At 33.6% G+C, this 23,571-nt stretch overlaps 1 protein-coding gene across 1 annotated transcript; it reads right to left on the reverse strand.

The window, feature by feature from the left end:
* Window positions 1–462: 462 nt before the first annotated feature.
* Window positions 463–21,615, reverse strand: LOC129002650 (bystin-like). The gene is made up of 8 exons (XM_054430622.1): window positions 21,337–21,615; window positions 14,386–14,577; window positions 13,118–13,259; window positions 8,142–8,291; window positions 7,094–7,320; window positions 6,178–6,386; window positions 973–1,038; window positions 463–640 (listed from the first exon to the last, which is right to left on the reverse strand). Exons 1-8 carry the CDS (start codon window positions 21,469–21,471, stop codon window positions 481–483), a joined length of 1,281 nt encoding a protein of 426 aa, XP_054286597.1. The 5' UTR covers window positions 21,472–21,615; the 3' UTR covers window positions 463–480.
* Window positions 21,616–23,571: the final 1,956 nt, after the last annotated feature.

Below are 23,571 nucleotides of genomic sequence, written 5' to 3' on the forward strand. Positions count from 1 at the left end.
GACTCAGACTGCTCCAGGAGCAGACCCGTATGATAGTCGTCTACGACTGCGGCTACAGTCGCGTCAGTGACAACGGTGCCATTGAAAACAATGCTAAGCAGTCACTCTACGTTTATCGTTCAACGGCTGTCGTCCAACGATTGCAGTTCCAGCCGCACCAGTGACAACGTACCTTTAGCCGGCTGACTCACACAAGTATTGCACTCAAACATATATACATTATGCCCCAACCTCTGTATCAAGCTTTTAAGGCGTTCCAAAGGCAAACCAAAATATCTTGTTAAAAATTACCAAAACTCAAACTTACCCGATGAGCCACCATATTTTTTGCACAATGCTATTTATATTTGATAACGGTGTTTTATAGTGGATCAAAATACACTTTTTTACAGTCTAAACCTAGATGAGTAGGGTACATTGGGAAGATTGTTGATGAGGTCAGGCACTGATCAGATACACAAGTAGAACAGAACATGTTTATTACTCCATGGGCTGCGGGACCGGCTCTGTCACAGCCAGGTCTCTACACTGTGCACTCTGCAGCTCTCTGCGTATCTCTGGTGTGATGGCTGCATGAGTCTGTGTACGCAGCAAGGCTAGCAGAGCGTCTCTCTGCTCCGAGCTGATGTTGTTCTTGTACCTGAACAGAAAAATGTCGCTGTTGAAAACAATCTTTGATATTGTTATAAACGTTGATTTTAAGGTGCCTAGTTTAGGGTAAATTACCCAAAACAGATGTAACGAGTTGGTAAAAGTACTGTTAATTACAGGTGTCTCATTGACACTGCTATTTCTTAGTCCAGCCAAGGTCTAGTACGGAGACAGCCAGACTAGCGAGATACTACCGTGTTTGGTTTGCTAAACATTATTTTTTAGTAAATCAAATCATGAACAAAATGTTTACTTAAGAGTACGCACCAGGTCTGTCAGCGACTCAGTAAATCCTATTTATAATCATGTAAAGTTGTTTACCTTTGAGCAAATGTGAGGAGAGACTGATGCCATAGAACAGGTAACTCTCGTTTGTCCTTCTCAAACCTGTTAATTGAACAAAACAATAATAATTGATTAAATGGTTTTTACACAAACAGTAGTCTACCTTCAACATAACAAGATGATTAGACAAACCCAAAGCTGGAGAGTCCTAACAAAACCAGAGAATACATTGAGTGTGTTGCTAGCCTTGTGCTTAGCGTCTCAGATTTTGGTGCGAGACAGACTGGGCACATCCACAAACATATGTATTTGGACTACTTGCCCTAAAAGCCGGTACACTGAACTTTGCCTCTATGGTAAAAATGCCATTGGTGTCGACAACAAGAAGAAAAAATACCCCCGCTGCAGCAAACCTGCTGACTAAGCGAATTTCCATTTGTCTGAATTGATTTTCAATTAAATAGGCTATATTTTAATAACATTAGGTTTAACGAGTACCTAGGTTTGCTGCTACAAGAAAACTAATAAAGTGTGTTTTTTAGTAAAATATTAATAGCTTAGTACAAAATAAATAAATTTGCCAAGTTTTATCAAATTATATCCACAAACAAGCAAACTACAACATTTGACAATATTCTCCATATGAATAACATAGAAATTTTTAATTTACAATTTTTTTAATTTTCTCCGTTACTAATAACCGAACAAAAATACTTGTATATACTAAATTATTTGTTTTTTTAAGCTCTTTAAAAAGGTCTAAAGAGAAATTGGGAAATTTTGTGTTTTGAGAGTCAAAAGTGAGAAAAACCAATTTTTACCCCATAAAACCCCCCGTAAAGCCCCGTTCCCATTGTCCGATCATGCTGGTTCGCAAACTCATTCAAGTTTATCCCGCTTAACACCTTTAAACCAAATTTCATCAAAATCGGACAAAAATTACTCAAGTTATCGCGTTCACGGACGTATATATATATATATTAAAATTAAAACATATATAACAAAGTACCCTTTTAGTAATTATTTTATTTTTCATGACGACATGTTTCGGAACTAAGTCCATTGTCAAGTCATTTTTACCATAACCTCATTCTTTAAACTAACAAAATTAAAAATATAATCATATGTAAAAATAATAAAATATGTTAACTAAATCTTAATACATTTTGGTATTAATTTTTTTCATTATACTATATGAATGTTTTTCTTTCTTTCCTTAGTTTTTCAATTTTATCGTAGATAGGTTGGTTTAATTTTGGAATCATTGTGTTGAGTATGTTGTTGGGGTCCTTTTTGTTGTGTATATAAATATTTAGCTCTTCTTTTACATTAAGTTTCTCACGTTCTTTTTCAAATTCTAAAATTGTTAGATTTTCTTTCATGTTTTATAACTGTGGTCTGTTTTCATTATATGGTCGGCGAAGTTCGACTTCATTGATGTTTGATTTTTTGATTTCAATGCTTGTAGATGTTCCTTGAATCTTGTTTTAAAACTTCGAGATGTTTGACCTATATAATAATTGCTACAGTCACTACAGTTTATCTTATAGATTCCTGATTTGTTGTACTTTTCGTCTTCATTATCTTCTGTGTGTTTGATTTTTTTATTGATTAATTGGAATATATTGTTCTTAGTTCTGTAACTTACCCTTATATCCGAATTTTTAAATGTATTTCTTACTGCTTTAGTCATATATTTGTTATAAGGTATACATATATATTTCTTTTTCTCTTCATTTTCCGTTGTTTTATTTTGCTTTTGTATTTAGTTTTTCAATTTCTTCTTTATCATATTGTCTATCATTTTTGCCCTGTAGCCTATCTCCAAAAATACAATTTACAGGAGATATTCAAAAACAACAAATAAATTTTCTAGATATTACAATCTCAAAAAATAACAACAGACATACATTTAACATATTTAGAAAACCTACGACCACAGACATCATTATTCCATACTATTCTAATCATCCTTGGAGTCATAAAATCGCTACTTTACATTCACTTATCCACAGACTTATTAATATTCCCTTGAATAAAGAAAATTTCAAAAAAGAGAAAAATACCATTAAATACTTAGCAGAGAAAAATGGCTACAGGGCAAAAATGATAGACAATATGATAAAGAAGAAATTGAAAAACAAAATACAAAAGCAAAATAAAACAACGGAAAATGAAGAGAAAAAGAAATATATATGTATACCTTATAACAAATATATGACTAAAGCAGTAAGAAATACATTTAAAAATTCGGATATAAGGGTAAGTTACAGAACTAAGAACAATATATTCCAATTAATCAATAAAAAAATCAAACACACAGAAGATAATGAAGACGAAAAGTACAACAAATCAGGAATCTATAAGATAAACTGTAGTGACTGTAGCAATTATTATATAGGTCAAACATCTCGAAGTTTTAAAACAAGATTCAAGGAACATCTACAAGCATTGAAATCAAAAAATCAAACATCAATGAAGTCGAACTTCGCCGACCATATAATGAAAACAGACCACAGTTATTAAAACATGAAAGAAAATCTAACAATTTTAGAATTTGAAAAAGAAAGTGAGAAACTTAATGTAAAAGAAGAGCTAAATATTTATACACACAACAAAAAGAACCCCAACAACATACTCAACACAATGATTCCAAAATTAAACCAACCTATCTACGATAAAATTGAAAAACTAAGGAAAGAAAGATAAACATTCATATAGTATAATGAAAAAAATTAATACCAAAATGTATTAAGATTTAGTTAACATATTTTATTATTTTTACATATGATTATATTTTTAATTTTGTTAGTTTAAAGAATGAGGTTATGGTAAAAATGACTTGACAATGGACTTAGTTCCGAAACATGTCGTCATGAAAAATAAAATAATTACTAAAAGGGTACTTTGTTATATATGTTTTAATTTTATTATATTAGTAGCCCTAAAAATGCAAGAAAATAATGTATATATATATATATATAAAAATTTGAACAATTGGTGTTTTTGGCCTCTGGGGACATCAAAAAGAAAAAGTAAATCGGTCCCGGGTCTAGGACTTACCGTGCCACCTACGGTAATAGCTACTTAATAGGGAAATTCGCTAAAACAAAACTGAGTTTACCTACTTCTGTTTTTACTGGGCCTAATTATTTTCTTTAAGGATTTTTTGTTTCTATATTTCAGACTAGCTGTTTGCCCGTTCTACGTACGGGAATCTTGTAGGAAGTTGAAACCTTATATTCAGAACAGGAGTTGGTTTGCATATTTAGTGTGCATTTTTCCAGATATGCTGGCAAAACTATCACTGTATAGGAATACCTACACATAAACCTTCGCAAATACAATAACTGACAGTTTTAAATACACAGTCCACAAAAAATTTATTCGTTAACAACGCCAAGCTTTAAAAATTCATGATGGTTTGCTAAAAAATCTTTCAATAATGTTTTATCATTTCATAGCATAAACTAACATTTTGGAGTCCAGACAGAAAACGAAAAAATTATAGCCTACAGTAGGACATCAATTAAATTTAATAAGAAATACGGTGCAGCACTTACGATAACTATAGTTGTAAATAGTGATGTGTTTCTACATAAAAATGATTCTTACTGCTACCACCGGTTCTAAGGAAAAGTAGCAGTACCATAAACCAACGTTTACATTTAAGAAAAGAACTATAGTACTTACAACCAATTCAAACTCTCCTTCTAATCAAACTGTTTTATATAGGTGTTAATCCGTTGGAAAATATATAAATAAATAAATACACAGGCCACAAAACATGTAACATGTAACGTTAACAACGTAAAGCTTTCAAACTCACTATGGTTTGCTAAAAAAAAACTTTCACTTGATGTGGTGCAGTACCGAAGTTATTAATCTCCCATGGTTTTAAATGTCTTTTAAGTTTTCGAGAATCAAAGTTATTTCCCATTAATAGCATTATTTGTAAGCAACTTTCAATGTTAACATATTAATGACAGTTTGAAGAAACCACCAAAAATTGACAGAAAAGAATCCAAACAAAGGTTTCTTATGTAAAAGATTACGTAATCTCTCTCTAAACGATAATTGGTACATATATCTAGCAAACATTCGGAGGAAATGTGAAAAAAACGCACAAATCTGGGGTTTTGGACATTTGTAGTTTTACTTCCTAAGTAGGAAAAGTACCGATATCGTTGTCGAAATGTAAGTAGTAAAAACCAAAAGTTATACATTGGAAAAGCGAGTTTAGCTACATCTGTAAGTTAAACCTCAGTTACGATCACAGCAAAATCAGAAAGATCTTCCAAGATCGCAGCAACATCCACGATCACCCAGTCACCCACTGCAGTTGTGATTTTTTACTTTGCACTTTACACAACTGTCCTTGAAGCGCCGTCAATGAGTGGAAACCTTTTTTGTAAGGCACAACGTTTTTAATCTCACTTGGTTTGGATGTGCTAACAAAACTTGATCGGGAATGGTTGTGGTATTTGTAAACAACTTTTACTGTAAACATATCAGTGACAGCTAGAAGTGAGAACTAATCCAAACAGCTGATCGTTATTTCATCAAATGTAATAGTAAACATTAGGAGAAAATTTGACAAAAATCGAACAAAATTGGGTTTTTTATAACACGTTATTTTGTTTTCAAAGAAGCGAGGCCAGGTTTTTATAGCCAAAGACACTCTCACCAATCCAGTAAATACAGACAAATGATTAGAACCTTGATCGGTACTCTAGTTTTCTAGGAGTAGGCCGCGTAAAATGACATTTTGGCGTTACAGACGCAACCACAGAATGGACAGACAAACAGACATACAGACAGAAATTGAGATAAGACTCGTTTCGGCTTTCTTAGGCTATGAAACGTAAAAATAACCAAAAACTGCATGATTCTAAGCAATGTACAGACAAAACTGTAATTTTATTTATATAGATCCTAAAATCTCAAGAAAACCTATTTTTTAGTATACGTCATGGAAAAGTCCGTAAAATCCCTTAAAGCTTTGAGGTTGAATTTTTTTTCTTTTTTCAGCGAGTATAGGTTGCCATTCAAGCAGTCAGGAAAATGGCGCGCGACTACCTATACTCTCTATTCGACCGCAAAGATCAACTTATTAATTTTTTTGTTTTTATGAGTATAGATCGCCATTTTCCATCAGTTGGGAAAATGGCGAGCGGCGATCTATACTCGCCATTCGACCGCACAGGGTTAAATTACACATTAAAATGCCCTAAAACTTACTTGAGGAAGTGGAAGACGACGGCGTCAATGACTCTGTAAGGCAGAGCGTACTTCTTGTCCAGCAGGACTCTAAGGAAGATGCTGCTGGCTCCTGTGTAGTCCATCTCAGCAAGGCGGTACAATGTGGCTGCCGAGTGTAACATCGGGACTGAGTTACGAGCCAACACTGAGCCTACAATGGTCGCCTCCCGCAACGTACATGTTCCGCTCTGGAATACATACAATAACTATTTGAACTAATAGTGTTTTTGGCCACTGGGGACATCAAAATCAAAAAGTAAATCGGTCCCGGGTCTAGGTCTTACCATGCCGCCAACAGTTATAGTTTCTTCCCTATATGGAAATTCGCTAACATATAATCAAATGTAACCGATTCAACATCAATGTTATAAACCAGTACTTACATAACTTATTTTACTAAAATCATATACATCAAAGTTACTTAATAGAAGGATTTGTAATAACTTTTATTTTTTGGAAAATTGGTTTTTGTAAAACATTCATTGAAAAGCAAAAATGGTTTCACAGCCGTAAGTTAAACCATAGACAAATAGAATAAATGTAGACTGCCAAAGGAAGGCGCCCACCGCTAGGGTTTGCCGAGTAGTTACGGCGCACACCGCAGCAAGCGGGGAGCGCAGGAGCCGTATGCGACCAGCAGACGCTGCAGCCTGTAACTACACGGCAAACCCTAGCGGTGGACGCCAAAACTTCTTCTAACCGCAGCACAGCTGCCGGTCTATATTTATTCTATTTGTCTATGGTTAAACATAGATTTAAAAAATATATATATTTATTTATGGGCCTATTTAAAATTGCAATACTGAAACAAAAGATTTTTTGTAACTAATGTAAAAATAATGATGCGATTGGTAATAAGCAAATTTCAGAAGTATTATTTATCAGATTAACGTACCTCACATAAGGGCAGCAATATTCCCTTCATGAAGGCTCCTGGTTTGAAGAGAGACTTCCTCAGAGCCTGGTAGAGGTGGTAGTTGAGTCGTTTGTACTCAGCAATGTCGTCCCTCACTCTAGGCAAGAGCACCAGGTTGTAGAACCTCTGAGCCATCTTCTCCTTCAGATTGGACGCAAAGATTCTCGTTGCCATGTACATCGTAGCTGCGCTCCACCGTTCGGGATCTGCAGAAGTTAGAGCAGAGCCAATATGTGAGTTATATTGACAAAAACGATGGAAATACATGACATTTTCAGGTTTTCAGGAAAGCGTTGGTTTCAATTGGGATTTTCACAGTAATTACCTTGAATATTATAAAAATTTATGTTTCAAACTGTTACAAATTTTGTGTAGTACCCTTACCAAGGTATGTTGCCAATTATGACTTAATACGTCTTCAGAATTATTTATTTTTGTCATCAAGCAACGTTTCCATCAAAAAATGTTCAAAAACAAACAACACACTGAGAATAAACTAAGACACACACCCTCAATTATTAAGAAGGGAAAAACAATGTAAGGATTTCATACAAGGTCTAAACTGCGGAAAAATTACCTGTTCTCAACAAATATAATATTTAAGTATATTTTATCTATTTCAACCATTTCTATGAGGTAGCCTATATTCTAATAACTAATTAATAATTAGTAACCTTAAAACAGCCAAAATGCAAAATACAAAAAATCTACATAACACAAAGTGTTCAATGGAAAAAGAGAATCAAAATATACTTAGCTTATTTAAACTACCCTTGCGCTATAGCACTCTTTAAGATTGGTCCACTTAACTCCTCCACCTTGGTCAGTAAATTTTACATTCATAAATAATCTATGAAAACCAAAGTAAACATCCTTACAAAACTAATAGTACACCACACTGCATCAGAACAAAATTCCTAAAATGGAAAAACACCTTTCTAACAACTTTTTACTACACAAAACTATTTCAAAATGTGTTTCCTTACTTTTCTTTGTTATAAGATACAGCATACAAAAAATATCAAACCTGTAATGTACAAAAGTTGTTCCCAGTTTCTCACTTTAGGTAGAAGTTTGAATGCTTTCGGTAGTTTTCCGCTTCGGTATTTTGCTAACACATCTCTCACCCCTTCATACATCTTTCGTACTCGTGGGTCAATGTTTTCAACTTGAATGCCTTTAAAAAATATATTAGGGTATGATCAAGATAGTGAAACATGTAATTTAGATCAAATAGACTACATAATATTACAAATATTTTTCAAAAGGGGAAAGATTAGGGACAAAAATTCCATTACAGTAGTCAAATGATACAATGTATTTATAAAACAATAAATATTTGGGAGAGGATATACCAAAAGTGTTGGAAATCGAGTTATATTTTATATAGTACAAATTCAATAATGATCAACATCCAATATAATAATTTTTTAGTCTTTGTTTTTATGAACAGATGGTTTATTTTAATTGATTTAAAACAATTGAGAAGAGTTGTGTTAAGAATTTTACCTAACCCGTCATGTTAAACTTCCCTATCCTAAGCGTGATGTATACAACTTCCTTACTTCTCGAGTGATGTAAAGTATCAAAAAACTCACTCGGTGATGTAATGAAACCCATTTAAATAACATTGAGTGGATAACTTAAAAAATATAACTCTATGTAGACGACGTTTAACACTAGAAATCAGCTGTGTGCTTGAATTTTATTGTTATTGTTATGTTTTGGAGAATTTTCCTAACCTAGCTTTTGTTTGTAAATGAACCTTACTGTTATAAGATGAGTGAAATGGGTAATGAAAAATATTGTTCGTAACCTCCTGTATATTGTCGGGTCAGGTAAAATCTTGTACGTTACACGTTACGCAAGAGCGTGTTTACCTCACTTAGGTAAATTATGCAACTCGCTTCGCTCGTTGCACAACTTTCTTACTACACTTGTAATGTAAGTAGCTATAAGAAAGTGATCAAGAACATAACAATTTAGTTAAATAGAAATGTTATAAAATATTTGTTCTTTATCAGAATTAAAACTAGTTCTTTATTAGATAATATTTTGTAAAAGTTCTTTATTTCACACGAGTTCTAACATAGTGGCGACCGTGACAGGACATTTTTATAGTTAAAATTCAGATTTAGGACTAAGCTTATACAGTAGAGTCCCGTTAGTCCGAAATGGTTGGGACCGGGCCCATTTCGGATTACCGAATATTTCGGATTAAAAGTTTTTTTGTTTTTTTTTTAATTTTTTGAAATTTTTGAAATTTTTTTTACTTTTTTGAAATTTTTGAATTTTTTTTTTTTTTTTAATTTGTTGGGATTGTTTTTTAGATTACTTAGACCTAGTGGCTGCAGCATTATCACTTTATAAAATCCATTTGTGATTTGGGGGGATTGGAACCCTGGACGAAAATAAAAAATGTTAATAACAAAAATTGTGAAATATTTACTAAAATACTCAACAAAAAAGTCTATCTTGCCCGGCCGCTACAGAATACTTTGACGAGGTACAGCTAACTGTGTAAAAAGTTTAATAAACAAAAATTTTTAAAAAATTCCTAAATAATTTCAAAAAAATTTCAAGTTTTCAAAAAAATTTCAAAAGTTTTAAAACAAATTTCAAAAGTTTTCAAAAAAATTTCAAAAGTTAAAAAAAATCAAAAAAATTTCAAACATTTTTTAAAAAATTAAAAAAAAATTTTAAAAATTTATTTTTTGGTTTCGGATTAAGCGGACTTTCGGATTACCGAAGTTCGGATTATCGGGACTCCACTGTATTTTACTTTACAATGGATAAGCTGAAGTCATTAAAGACAAAAAGGACTCAACTAAGAAGGACTTTTACAAAGTGTAGTAATGAAATGGATAAATTACTGGCAGAGGATATTAAAGATGAAGCAGCAATTAAAAGTAATCTAAACAAGTTGCAAGATAAAGCTGATAGGCTTTTTAAGCTAGATGAAGACATCGAGGAAGCCTTGTTTGAAGATCCTGCAACAAAAGAAGAGGACTTGGAAGCTGAGTTTGATACTACAGAATCTTACAGAGACATGTTATCTTCAATGAGAGCTAAGTATGACCATTTCATTATTCAGGTTGGCCTAAGCCAACAGTCAAGAAGTGAAGTCGGAGATACCGTTCACAGTCTTAAATTAGTATCTAAGAAGGGGTTAAGTCTACCTAAATTACAATTAAACCAGTTTGATGGAGATGTAAAAAATTGGATAGGGTTTTGGGGGCAGTTTAAGAAGGTCCATGAGGATCCTGATCTAGAACCTGAGGATAAGTTCCAATACCTCATCCAATTCCCCTAGGGAATTAGTAGAAAGTTTTCCCCCATCTGGAACTAATTATGTAAAGGCCCTAGAACAATTAAAAGCAAGATTTGGTAGGGATGACTTTTTAATAGAAGTATATGTGAGGGAACTGCTCAGTTTAGTGCTCCAACAAGTAACGCTAGGTACTAATACTAAACTGTGCCGACTGTATGACAAACTAGAAACACAGTTAAGGGCACTTGAAACTTTAGGAGTCACTTCAGACAAGTACGCTTCAATGCTGTATCCTCTGGTAGAATCTGCTTTGCCCGAAGAAACATTACGAGCCTGGGAGCGGCATCGTTCAAGTAAGTTACCACACACACCCTCAACTTCTACATTGTCAGATGATAAATCAAGTAATTTTTTACAAGAACTTCTTGATTTTCTAAAGGCTGAGGTGGAGAGTGAAGAAAGGCTGGCTCTTGCTCGTTCGAGTTTTAAATCTGCCACTCCAGGGGAGAACAACAGCAAATGTAGCAGCCAAAAGAGAAGGTCAGCAGTTCACGAACCTCGTCAGGGTCAACCTACGGCAGCTGCTCTATTGACAACTGGTACAGAGGGTCATAAAGGGTTGGTGAGTAACTGCATTTACTGTTCTAAGGGAGGTCATAATGCTCAAGATTGTTCCTCATTTCAACAATTGACATTAAATGAAAGGAAGGAACATCTAACTAAGAAAAACTGCTGCTTTGTATGCTTAAGACAAGGCCACACAGCAAAAAGATGTAAGGTATTTGTAAAATGCCTCTTCTGTTGTAAAAGGCATTATGGAATCATGTGTAGGGACTTGTATGAAAGTAGATCTAAAATTGATGCTGATAAACCAGATTCTAATCTACAACAGCAAAGTAGCCCTAAGCCTAAGTCAGAGGTTCTCAGCAATTTTGAAAATAGTAAAGGAGAAACTCTATTACAGACTCTTTTAGTAAAGGTTGTGGATGATAAAGGTAAAGAATATTTGGGAAGAGCACTTTTGGATCCAGGTTCCCAGAGATCCTACATTACTAAGGACTGTGTCACTAAATTGGGTCTAAAAGAAACAGGTAGTGAAGTCATTAATCAGAGTTTGTTTGGTGGGGTAAATCTAAAACAAAAATCTCATAAAAATTACCTAGTGACTCTTCAGAATGTAAATAACTCTTTCAAGATCTCTATTCCTGTGACAGATCAAGAAACAATTTGCAACCATGTACCTAGGCTTAAGAGTGAAGAGTATTTCGACATCTTGAAAGAAAAGAACATTATTTTAACTGATGTAGGTGAAAATGTACCAGATGTAAAAATGTTACTTGGTGCAGATGTATTAGTGGATTTGTATACAGGAACTATCCAGAGGATTGACGACAAATTAGTTGCTATTGAAACGTACCTTGGATGGACCGTGATAGGGAAACAACCACTCAGTGGAAGTCGTAATACGTCTCTTCTAACTTTATTTTGCCAGAGTAAACCAGAATTCAGAGATCTAGGGAGCTTGGAGACAATCAGAAGAAGGGATCCTATTGGGGTGAAACAGAGAGACTCCATTGATGCGGAAGTGTTTCAACAGTTTAAAGAAAATGTAGCAGTGAGCGTTGGAAACAGATATGAGGTCAATTTGTCATCAAGCAAAAGACTAAATACTCCCAACAAATTAAGTGGCTGTGTTAGAGAAAATGTTTCAGATCCAGCAGAGTCGACAACGGTTCATCAATTACTGCATCACCCAGTGACAAAAGACAGTAGCTTAACTACAAAAATAAAACCAGTGTTTGATGCGTCTACAAAGAACAGAAAATGTAATTCTTTAAACAAATGTTTTGCTCCAGGACCAAATTTGGTAAATTTAATTCCATCTGGTATAATTAAATTCAGGAAGCAGTTGGATTGGAAAACCACGAAACAGAAATTTGAAATCCATCAAGTAACTTGGAAGTTCGATCCTCCGAGCACCCCATGGTGGGGAAGTATGTGGAAACAACTTGAGAAAATGATGAAAACATCGAAGAGATCAAGATTTAAGAAAAGGTATCTTGCAATGCTTGTATATGTTGAAACAGAAGATAATTCATCAACTCCTACAGAAATAAGAAGAGGGGGGAAGATAAAAATCATTAGGAAAATGGACTTGTGAACTTGAAACTTGTAAATAGTTTTGTTTGAAATTTTGATAGTGTAAAACAAAATTCCAAGGTGGGGAGGATGTTGGAAATCGAGTTATATTTTATATAGTACAAATTCAATAATGATCAACATCCAATATAATAATTTTTTAGTCTTTGTTTTTATGAACAGATGGTTTATTTTAATTGATTTAAAATAATTGAGAAGAGTTGTGTTAAGAATTTAAGAAAGTGATCAAGAACATAACAATTTAGTTAAATAGAAATGTTATAAAATATTTGTTCTTTATCAGAATTAAATCAGTTCTTTATTAGATAATATTTTGTAAAAGCTCTTTATTTCACACGAGTTCTAACAAAAAGCTTCCGGTACTAAGATTGTAATCATGGATTATAAATATTCCTACATTTATGCTAAAGGACGGTAAGGACAGAAAGCAGCCAAATGCCCTCGGTTCCTAGAAGTAAAATAGATGAATTATGGAGCACCAGCAGTTAATCTGTATGATTAATACTCTGGTTTAGTCTAATTAATGATATTATTTCTGTCGCTGTCATGAAAATGACAGCCTGTGAACTTACTTCCGTTGTCAGAGAACTGTGTTTGTATTTCTGTACGTTTCTCAGTGAACTTCTCTCGTAAGACATCTGCTAATGTCAACTGTGGCTTTGGATTCTTGCTCATAAACATTTCTAACTCCCTTTCATCTTCTTCGCTGATTTTCTACAAAAAAGAACAACATTTGAAACACTTGCTTGCTTCACATACTAATTGTATTTATATTACCTACAAAATGGCTATAATACATTTTTGGTAAATAAATATCAACTGGATGTCTGTTGCTGGATGTCGGTTACATGTATTTGATAGGTACATGCAATCAAAATGTTGAGCACTGATATACATCCCTTTCATTTTAAAATACCCCCGCATCATCAAACCTGCAGATTTTGCAAATTTCCATTTGCCTGGATTTTCACTCCAATATTTACTTAAAAAGTACTAAAAAGTAGTCAAATGTATTCTCTTTTAAATAAACAATAAACAATTTAATGAGTACAGTACTAAGGTTAGCCGCTACAGGAAAGGCAATAAAATGTGTTTATAGTACCGGTAACTTAAGCCTTAAAAATTGATAGCTTAGTATAAAATGAAAATTTAGAAATTCAAACGTTTGAATTAGCCTAAAAATTAAAATGGTTCAGAAACAAATTTCTAAGTGTTATGTTTTGAGTTTTATGTAATTACAAATTTCATCAAAATAGGATGATTTTTACTTCAGTTATCATTCTAACGGAGACATATATATGATTATAGATAGATCTCCCTACCTAAATCAGTCCCGGGTCTAGGTTTCACCATGAATCCTACAATAAAATCTAATTCCCTGCATGGGAAATTCGCTAAGAGAAAAAGTTATAGTAAAACCACAATAAAATGCAACACAAGCAGTTATTTAAATTGAATGTAAGATTTTACCTGTTGAAACTACTTTAGAATGTGAAAATAAAAAATATTCTTTGTTACTGGTACTGTTAAAAAAAGTTTGCTGTAACAAAACACTAAACCTGTATGTTACTAGCTACTAGGCTAATCCTTTTTTAAGTTTTTTTTAGGATCACAGTTAGTAAGAACCAATTTGCCAATACAGTTCAAATTCATAATTTGTACCAATTGGATAAACTAACATACCTTATAAAATGAAATTCTAAGCATATTTTACAGCTTAAATTGCTAATCCCAAAGGTTATGATTCTGAAAGGAGGCAAGAAGGCAAAAGATACAAGCTGTAGGGAAAAAATAACAACTGGCAAAATTTATTCATGTGGTTTAGGAGATTGCCACTAACCGGATTCCCGAAGTCTGCAGTGCCATCTTCTACATCGGAGGTGTCGGAGTGCTCTGATTGGTCATCTCCTAGACTAACAGCTGCTGCTCTCTGGTGGCCGGAAGCTCCATCTGTTCCCACCTCATCCTCTAACTCTTCCTGCTGTCTGCGAGCTTGTATCAGAATCCTCTGCGTAAGCTTCGAGTCGACAAACTGAAAACAGGTCCTTCTGATCAAGCAAAGAAATCAATGTTTTTAAGGCAAAACTCACTTTACTCAAACAAAGATCTGAAATTTTGCCACGTGAGCTGAAAATCCACCCAACGCCTTAATAGTTAACTTCATTAAGTTATTTTATTGAAGATTGTGGTATGATATTTTTAAATGTAGTGGATTTTTGGTTTGTGTTATAAATTGGACATATAATTAGTTTTGTTCTTACAAAAAGAAGATTATTATTAAATACCCCCGCCGCAGCAAACCTGCAGACTAGGCGAATTTCCATATACACAGCTGGAATTCCACTAAATTATTCCCTTAAAATTGTCAGATTTATTTCCTATTTAAACATCATTAATATTAATGAGTACTTAGGTTTGCTGCCACAGGGAAGAAAATAGGGGGTTTTTATTGAAATATTAATAGCTCAGTATTAAGTAAACAAAATTTCAAAATGGCATTAATATAGGCCTATGTCCATACACAAACAAGCTACAACACTGTATTTATTCTCTATAAGAATAACATGGTAATTTTAAATTTACATTATTTTGCGATTTTCCGTAACCGTTAGGCATGCAACAATGCTTCAATATACAAAATTATTTGTTTTTTTTGAGCTCTACAAAATGGTTTAGAAAGAAATTGCAAAATTTTATGTTTTCAGGGTGAAAAATTAGAAAAACCCATTTTTACCCCATAAAACCCCCCATAAACCCCTATTCCCATAGTCCGATCATGCTGGTTCGCGAACTCGTTCGAATAAATGTAGGTTTACATGTAGGTTTATATATATATATATATATGAATTTGAACGGATGGTGTTTTTGGCCTCTGGGGACCTCAAAACAAAAAAACTAAATCGGTCCCGGGTCCAGGTCTTACCATGAGACCTACGGTAATAGCTTATTCCCTATATGGGAAATTCCCTAAAAGCCAGTCAACAAAATTTGTAATTTAAGAAGATATGTTTTCTTGAACAAAAAGCAGTGGTATCATCTGAATACGACGTTAAGGAATTGGGGCAAACATAAGCACCAATGTCATTTAGACCTATACAAAGAACAAAAAGCAGAGGCACAAGAATAAGAGGCTTGAGGGAAACCATATTTAACTTCAGCGAGTTAAGAACAGCGTTCTGAGTCAACCTCAACATAGCTTCTTTCCCTGTATGGGAAATTCACTATAGGGTGAAGTGGGGTAAGTTTACGCACGGGGCAAGTGGACGCGTTGACTATAAATAAGCCATAAATAGAAAAAAAATTTTAATTCATCTTTTTATGTGATTTGAAATGTGATCTTTCAGATTCTGAAGTCAGAAATCATCATTTATAATTATTTTATACATGAAAATTAAGTTTTAAAACACCTTTGCATTTCTACTTACTACGAAAGTACCGCCTTCAAATTTTGAAAAATCATATATAATCAAAAAATAGAAATAGAAATTTGAAAATTGGTACACTGATACAGTTTTGTAAGAGGAATCCAAAAATGTGGTTTAGGCCTATGTAACTCTAAAATGTATTGTTAATCAAAATAGGGGGGGGCGTACACTTTCCCCGGGCCAAACAGTGGTTGGGGTAAGTGTACTTCCAGCCCCGGGGTAAGTGTACATAGCCCTAAATGCAACATGAAAAAAATGCATTCGATGACATCGGGCCTGTCGTTAAGTTTATAAGAAAAAAAAGGTGACAACATGTTTTACTGGCCTGAAATAGAAGACTGTTCAGTCATTCCTGAAGAGGATGTGCTCAAAATCCTACCAGAACCTACACCAGGCAGAAGGGGGGAGTTAATATTTGAGGCTTCTCTCTTTTCTGTCAACGTTCAATAAAAAAAATAATAAAAAAAACTATAGCTGTAAATATGTACCTAAATAATAAGTATTTTCAAAGCAAGTGAACAGTTCCTTAAATATAGGCTAGTGTTTGTGAAATAGTCATGTGGCCTAATATGAACTGCTTAAGAATTATTTGGCGGAATTAAAAAAAAAGTAATTTACAGTGCAGGGCCATTCCATGTCAAGTCATCCAGGGGTTGTAACCCACTAGTCACAGATTTTCATGAAAATTTGTACACATAATTTAGACATTTAGATAGGATAAAATCCAAAATTTCAGTTCATTATGTCAAACGGTTTCAGAGATATGGCTATTTGAAGTTTTGAGCGAATTTAGTTTCCGAGGTCCAATTTGACGCTAAGGGAGCGTGCATGTATTCTCGTCTTTCTATGTAGAATGGATAATTTTTAAGCTAGAGGCCTCAAATTTGACTCATATATCCAAAATTTAATGCAGAATCATATAATACAATTGAAATGATAACTATTACCTACTATAACCCAAAAAAAATTTCCTAAATACAAATAATTAGATTTTTCCGAAATCGGAACATTGAGTTACAAAAGGTTTCATAACAAAAACATGAGTGGGGTTTTGAGTATTAACATTGTTATCACACGTGAAAGTCAAAAATTAAATTTGATTAAGCTAAACATTTTATTTGATGCCGAATATGTATGATGAACTTAAATAATACAAAAGGTTCATCAATTTAATATATGTTTGTAAAAATGACTAGAAATCTAAAAATATGAAACAAAATATTAGGTCCTTAAGTTGTTATTTTTGCATGAATTAAATTTTTACTTATAAAAAGCCGTAACTAAATCGTCCTATATCCTACATTACTTTTACCTAAATAAAGGCTTATTATAGCTTTACAAGCAATTACAATTACATTTTATGCAAAATTTATAAGTTTACGACTCTCAATAACAAATAAAAAATATGTATTATTAATTTTTATAGACCAAACTTCAATAGGCCTATTAAATTATGTGTTAAAAAAATAAAAATAAAATTTTATGATATATTTAATACGGTACACAATCAGTGTTTGTAACCAGAGTTTATACCAGTGAATGTGACCAGTGTCTGTGTGTGTTGGTGTGTTGTGTTTAAAATTATCTTTCAAATGTTATAAAAATAAGAGTGGGGTTTGGAGTATTAACATTTTTATTACATGCCAAAGTCAAAAGAAAACAACTTGATTGAAACGTAAAACAAAACCAAATACAGCCTATTTTTGTAGTAAATTTTTTGTAATTTTTTTGTAAACTCTTGGTCAATATCTTCTTCACTTTCATGATATGCAGAATATTCTTCATTTTTGAACCAGTTAAAGTAAAATTTTCACAAGGAGAGTCTGACAGTTTACATACTGTATAGATCAAATTAGTTCTCACTTGACTTGGTGTAGCAATACCCTCCATGATAAACATTTTTTAACGTTTAACCGGCAATGGGGTGAAGAAGTATATGGGACTGTTCACATATGCACGGCATGTGTTGTGGTCAGTTAAATCACTTGCCCGGCTGCTGTGTATAAGTCGAGGGATGCCGGGTACCCCCTTGGCGAAGGCCGGCTGCCGGTGTCAGGTAAACAAGCCGGCTGGAGTAGTGGGTGTAGCGGCCCAATGTGACTGTTCACATATAACCGGTCACCTGCCGTCTGTCAGGTGCACCAAGTAAACTTTTAGTTCAGTTGTTTGTAGTTATTTTAAGAGTATTACTTTTGGTTAGGCCTATTTGTTCCCAAAGTTTTGGTCATGTCGGAAATAGACATTGAACTACTTGTTAATTTAGTTTAAGAGCAGAATTGAATTTTTACTCAATTTTATTTTTTTATTTTTATTTATTACACAACATTGAATTAAATTTTACTCAAATTCAAATTGAATGAAATAAAAAAAAATAATCCAAATATAAATACAGTTTCAATAAAAGTAATTTGGAAGTATCATTGCAATTGCTCCATTTCTATCCCTACGACACACAAGTTTCACAAGCTGGAGTACAACTGCCAGAGTGCCGGTGTCGGCGTAACGTGAAAGGTGCACTCATGCCAGTGCCGGTTAGAAGTCGGTTTAACGGCATGCCGGATAGATGTGAAACAAGCCTTTCATGTTTAGACTTGAATGTTTCATGTTTCATATCATCACAGGAGTGACAAACACACCAACACACACAGACACTGGTCACATTCACTGGTATAAACTCTGGTTACAAACATTGATTGTGTATTAAATATGTCATAAAATTTTATTTTTATAACATATAATTTAATATTGAAGTTTAACCTATAAAAATTAATAATGCATATTTTTTTATTTGTTATCGAGAGTGGTAAACTTATAAATTTTGCATAAAATGTAATTGTAATTGCTTGTAAAGCAATAATTAGCCTTTATTTAGGTAAAAGTAATGTAGGATATAGAACGATTTAGTTAGGGCTTTTTATAAGTAAAAATTTAATTCATACAAAAATAACAACTTAAGGACCCAATATTTTGTTTTATATTTTTTGATTTCTAGTCATTTGTACAAACATATTTAAATTGATGAACCTTTTGTATTATTTAAGTTCATCATACATATTTGGCATCAAATAAAATGTTTAGCTTAATCAAATTTAATTTTTGACTTTCACGTGTGATAACAATGTTAATACTCAAAACCCCACTCATGTTATTATACCATTTGAAAGATAATTCTATGCTCTTTCCAGTGATATATAGTTTTATAGGTTTATCTGGAGGGAGATTTTTGTTATGAAACCTTTTGTAACTCAATGTTCCGATTTCGGAAAAATCTAATTATTTGTATTTAGGAATTTTTTTGGGGTTAGCCCTCCGAGTGTCATGCGTCGCTGCAGCGACGCGTAACGCACTTTGTATAGTGTCGTGCGTCGCTACAGCGACTCGCGAACACTGTTTACGGCGAAGGTTCTATGACTAACTGAATCGGACTGTACTGGATTGAGTTAGGTATCGTTCTTTCCGTAATATTCTAAGCTTTCTCCAGAGGTCTGTCTCTAAGCACTATTCATTTTAGTTCCGAAAATATTGTAGCAGACAGCTGACTGAGCTGACGTGCGTGTATTTGTAAACAGCTAGGTTACCCTCGGACCGATGACTGATGTGTTTTATTACATTCATCATTGTTTTAGTGTTAAAAATCAAAAGTAGTGATATACGTGGTGCATTATAAGAAGATTTAAGTGGTTTTGAAGTGCTGGTTGATGATCCTGAAGAAGTAAGTAGTGATATTGATGTAAATTATCAGCCAGATTCCTAGCTATGGTTGGGCTATGCATTCTTAGCTAAACGCTATGTACTGAAATCTGTTTTTTGCCCATAACTTATTTATTTGCAAATCTACTTCCTTATATTATTATATATTTGTAATCCTCATAAAATTTAGAACAAAGTGGCTATTTTCAAATATTTATAGGCCTATAATTTATACAATTTCATTGAGCGCAAACTTTTTTTTTTTTTTTAAATTTTCGAAATTATACATTTTTTTTACCTAAAAAAATTTTTTTTTAAAAATCTTCCTTATGTTTTGTATATAATATTGAAGCCCAAGATTTTCCAAACAAAATGGTATATAGAACAGTATAATTAACATTGTTTTTAAGCTTCTCAGATCAGTTTTAATAAAACCTTGCAAATGAGCAAAAAATAGGCTGACATTAAGGCCAAAACACGTGACACTCGGAGGGTTAGGCTATAGTAGGTAATAGTTATCATTTCAATTGTATTATATGATTCTTTATTAAATTTTGGATATATGAGTCAAATTTGAAGCCCATATCTTCAAAATTGTCCTTTTTACATAGAAAGACGAGAATGTATGCATTTCAGTTTAGCGCAAAAATAAGCCTCGGAAACTGAATTTGTGTGAAACTTAAAATGGCCGTATCTCTGAAGCCCTTGGTCAGAATGAGATAAAATTTTGGATTTCTTCTTATCTATATGTATATATTATCTATGCAAAATTTTATTGAAATCAGAAAACCTTGGGTGACAAGTCTACTTTTGGCTGGATGATTTGGCGTGGAATGACCCTGCAGAATTCACCTCCAGGTAAGAATTGTATAGCCTACGTATATTTAAAATTGTGTTTTTAGATTCTAACAAGCCTACCATTATTTGTGAGATATTTAAATAAGTTTTTTACAGCATGTAATTCATTTAAAATAATTTATTAACACACTAATAATAATTATTGTAAATGTACCAACTAGCCGTTTCACGAAAATTGTATGCGGAGTTCCACAAAAAAGTTCATAACTCTTGGAACGGTTGGAGCTAATTTAACAAATAAAAATCATTTTAATCAGCAGATTCTAAGCTATGCTCCACTTTATTTATATTTTTACTTTTTGCAGCAAGTATAAAATATTTTCTTAATTTAGGTAGGCCTATTACATTTCCAAAAAGCCTGATGGATAGCTATGTTTACTCGTGAGCCTCTGATGTCAATTGTTTAAGGGTAAGTTAAACGTTCCATAACATGTTCTACTGGAAGTTTTTTCCAATGTGATCACATATTAACAATGAGTAGTTAGCTACTGCCTTCCAGCTTATTCATTGATACAAGGGCTGCACTTTACTTTAGGTCCTACACTCATTCGAATGAAAATATCGATCGATATGATATATCAATTGTTTCATTCGATATATTGTTTGGTTAGGCCCTAGTTACCCTAGGTTAACCTAACCTAACTAACCAAACAATTTATCCAATGAAACAATCGAATAATGGATATTTTCGTTCGAATGAGTGCAGGACCGAATCATTGATTATGGCTGCACTTTACTTTAAGAGTCTACGCCTCCTGTAAAAATAGAGTACTACCTTATTGTAAGAATCCTATGTTGTGCTATTAAAGTAAACTTACAGCTTCATCTTCATCATGCCTAAATCTCTCTTTCACACGATTTTTGCTTTTGGCTAGGTTATCATCTTCAAGTTGTTTATCTAAGGCAATATTTTTTACTGGCTTAGGACCTTTAATCTTTTTTACTTTACCCATTACAAATTAAAATTTTATAAAACTCAACATATAAATCGATAGTTAAGTAAGGGAATGTAATGAACAAATAAAACAAATAATGTTCATGCTAATTGACAAAATGACAATACAGACCAATCCGTCAATACCAAAAGAGGAAAGAGGTTATGTTATGTTATTCTCATGATTCACATTCACACAGCCACAGCCAGCCAGCACTCAGCAGCCAGCCCATATGTAAGAGTTTTTTTTATATCACCCAGTTCAGTGTTCAAAACGTGGGCTCCCAGATTATCGACATCCCAAGAGATCGACACTGAAATAGTCCCATATTGTCAACCACTCAAAATATTGACAGTGTCGGTAATATGGAATGTCGGTTATCTGGGATATCGATAATATGGCACAGTTGTGTAAATTTTCCCACTTTATTGACACTGGAATGTCGACAAGCAAAATAGATCGACAAAGAGCAGTAGATTCAAATTGAAGGTGAACAATTCTTATGGAAAGATAATATGGAACCCCATGGAACCCACCCAAAATGATTGAAATGTTAATCATATCATTTTGAATGTACGTAATAGAAAAAATCTGTTTGGTTGTAAACCAGGAGACGCGTTGCGTAATTATTAAGCATTAAACTGTATTATATGGTTAAAAGAAGTTTTAAATAACTGAAATAACAAGAAAAAAAATCTTGAAATCTGCCAACTAACCAATATGGGAGCCGTGTCCTCCGACTGGAACCACGGCCTCGGCCACCTTAATAGTGGCCATACTAGGATACTTACTGCTCCCCCTAGCAAAATGTGATGCTTTGTACCAAAGATAATTTCATATACGTAATATTTATCATTGTAATTTTTATTCGAGTAATTCCGTTTGATAACAGAAAGTGCTTGCAGGAAATATTAAACACAATTTTGAAATGTTACAGCAAGTTTTGGTTAGTTGGGTCAGGTTAGTTTAGAACAGTTTGACAACGGAATTTGAGTGTCCACGACTGGAACCCCTCCCCTAAAATGGATATTTATATGCATGCACTTTGGATACGATACTCCCAATGGTGTGGATTAACGTCCGCACTAGCGAACACTACGACTATCTGCAGTTAGACTGTCCTGATAATTAGACCAATATTCGTTAATACCAAGGCAAAAATGAGGTTCGGATTCCACTATAAACTGTAGGTCCCTTAGTTGCCATTAGCTGTATGGGCTATTAATAAACAGCAGTATCTAAGGAATATGTCAGCCTTAGTCACTAACAAGACTACAATATATCGCGCCACTCATCCTACACTCATCTCTATTCATACTTGGCTTGAAAGACTACTTTGTATGGTCGCCATTTCATTGAAAATTATTAAACATCACCCCCCATAAACATTCAATTATTAATCAATTATCAATTATTTAAGATGGGGACGCCATTCCTATACGTAGGATCCTGCTTGGGGGGGGGGGGGTAGTTGTCCGTGGAGCAGTCTTCCGGTGACTCCAAATTGTAAGCAAACACACGATCTCTTTAGCTAAAGTGTATGAAAGTCCTGTCCTGGATAATCCTCTCTTCCAACTCAACACTCTTATTAACCCTGAACAACATGGCTTATTTCTACGCGGTCGTTCATCCTCTACAAACCTTTTATTACAGTACCGTAGGTCTCATGGTACTGTAAGACTTGGACCCGGGACCGATTTACTTATATGTGTGTGTGTGTGTGTGTGGGTGTGGGTCCGTTTAGCACGATATCTGAAGCAAAAATGGTCCGATTTCGATGCATTAGGTACAAACGATTAACTTGTACAGAGTTTATTATATTGTTATTTTTCTGCATGTTTTATCTGTTTTCTTGGTTTTCTTGAAGTTTATTCTGCCTCTTTACTGTAGTTTCACTCGGCTACTGCTTTGCATCATTGTATTGTTCCTATACTGGTTTTGTTTTTCGAACACTGTATCTCGTTTTGTCAACTTGCTCAGATAGTTTGTTATTTATAGTTGTTACTTATAGTTTGTTGTTCATAGTTAGTTATTTATAGTTTGTTATTTATAGTTGTTATTTATCTTTTTATGTCTTGTTTTGAAGTTTTGTTTTCCAGTTTTTTTTTCACTACTCTT

The sequence above is a fragment of the Macrosteles quadrilineatus genome, unplaced genomic scaffold, assembly GCF_028750875.1.
Source record: "Macrosteles quadrilineatus isolate MER2022 unplaced genomic scaffold, UCM_ALF_1.0 Scaffold_9__3_contigs__length_116548681, whole genome shotgun sequence".
NCBI classification, from domain to species: domain Eukaryota; kingdom Metazoa; phylum Arthropoda; class Insecta; order Hemiptera; family Cicadellidae; genus Macrosteles; species Macrosteles quadrilineatus.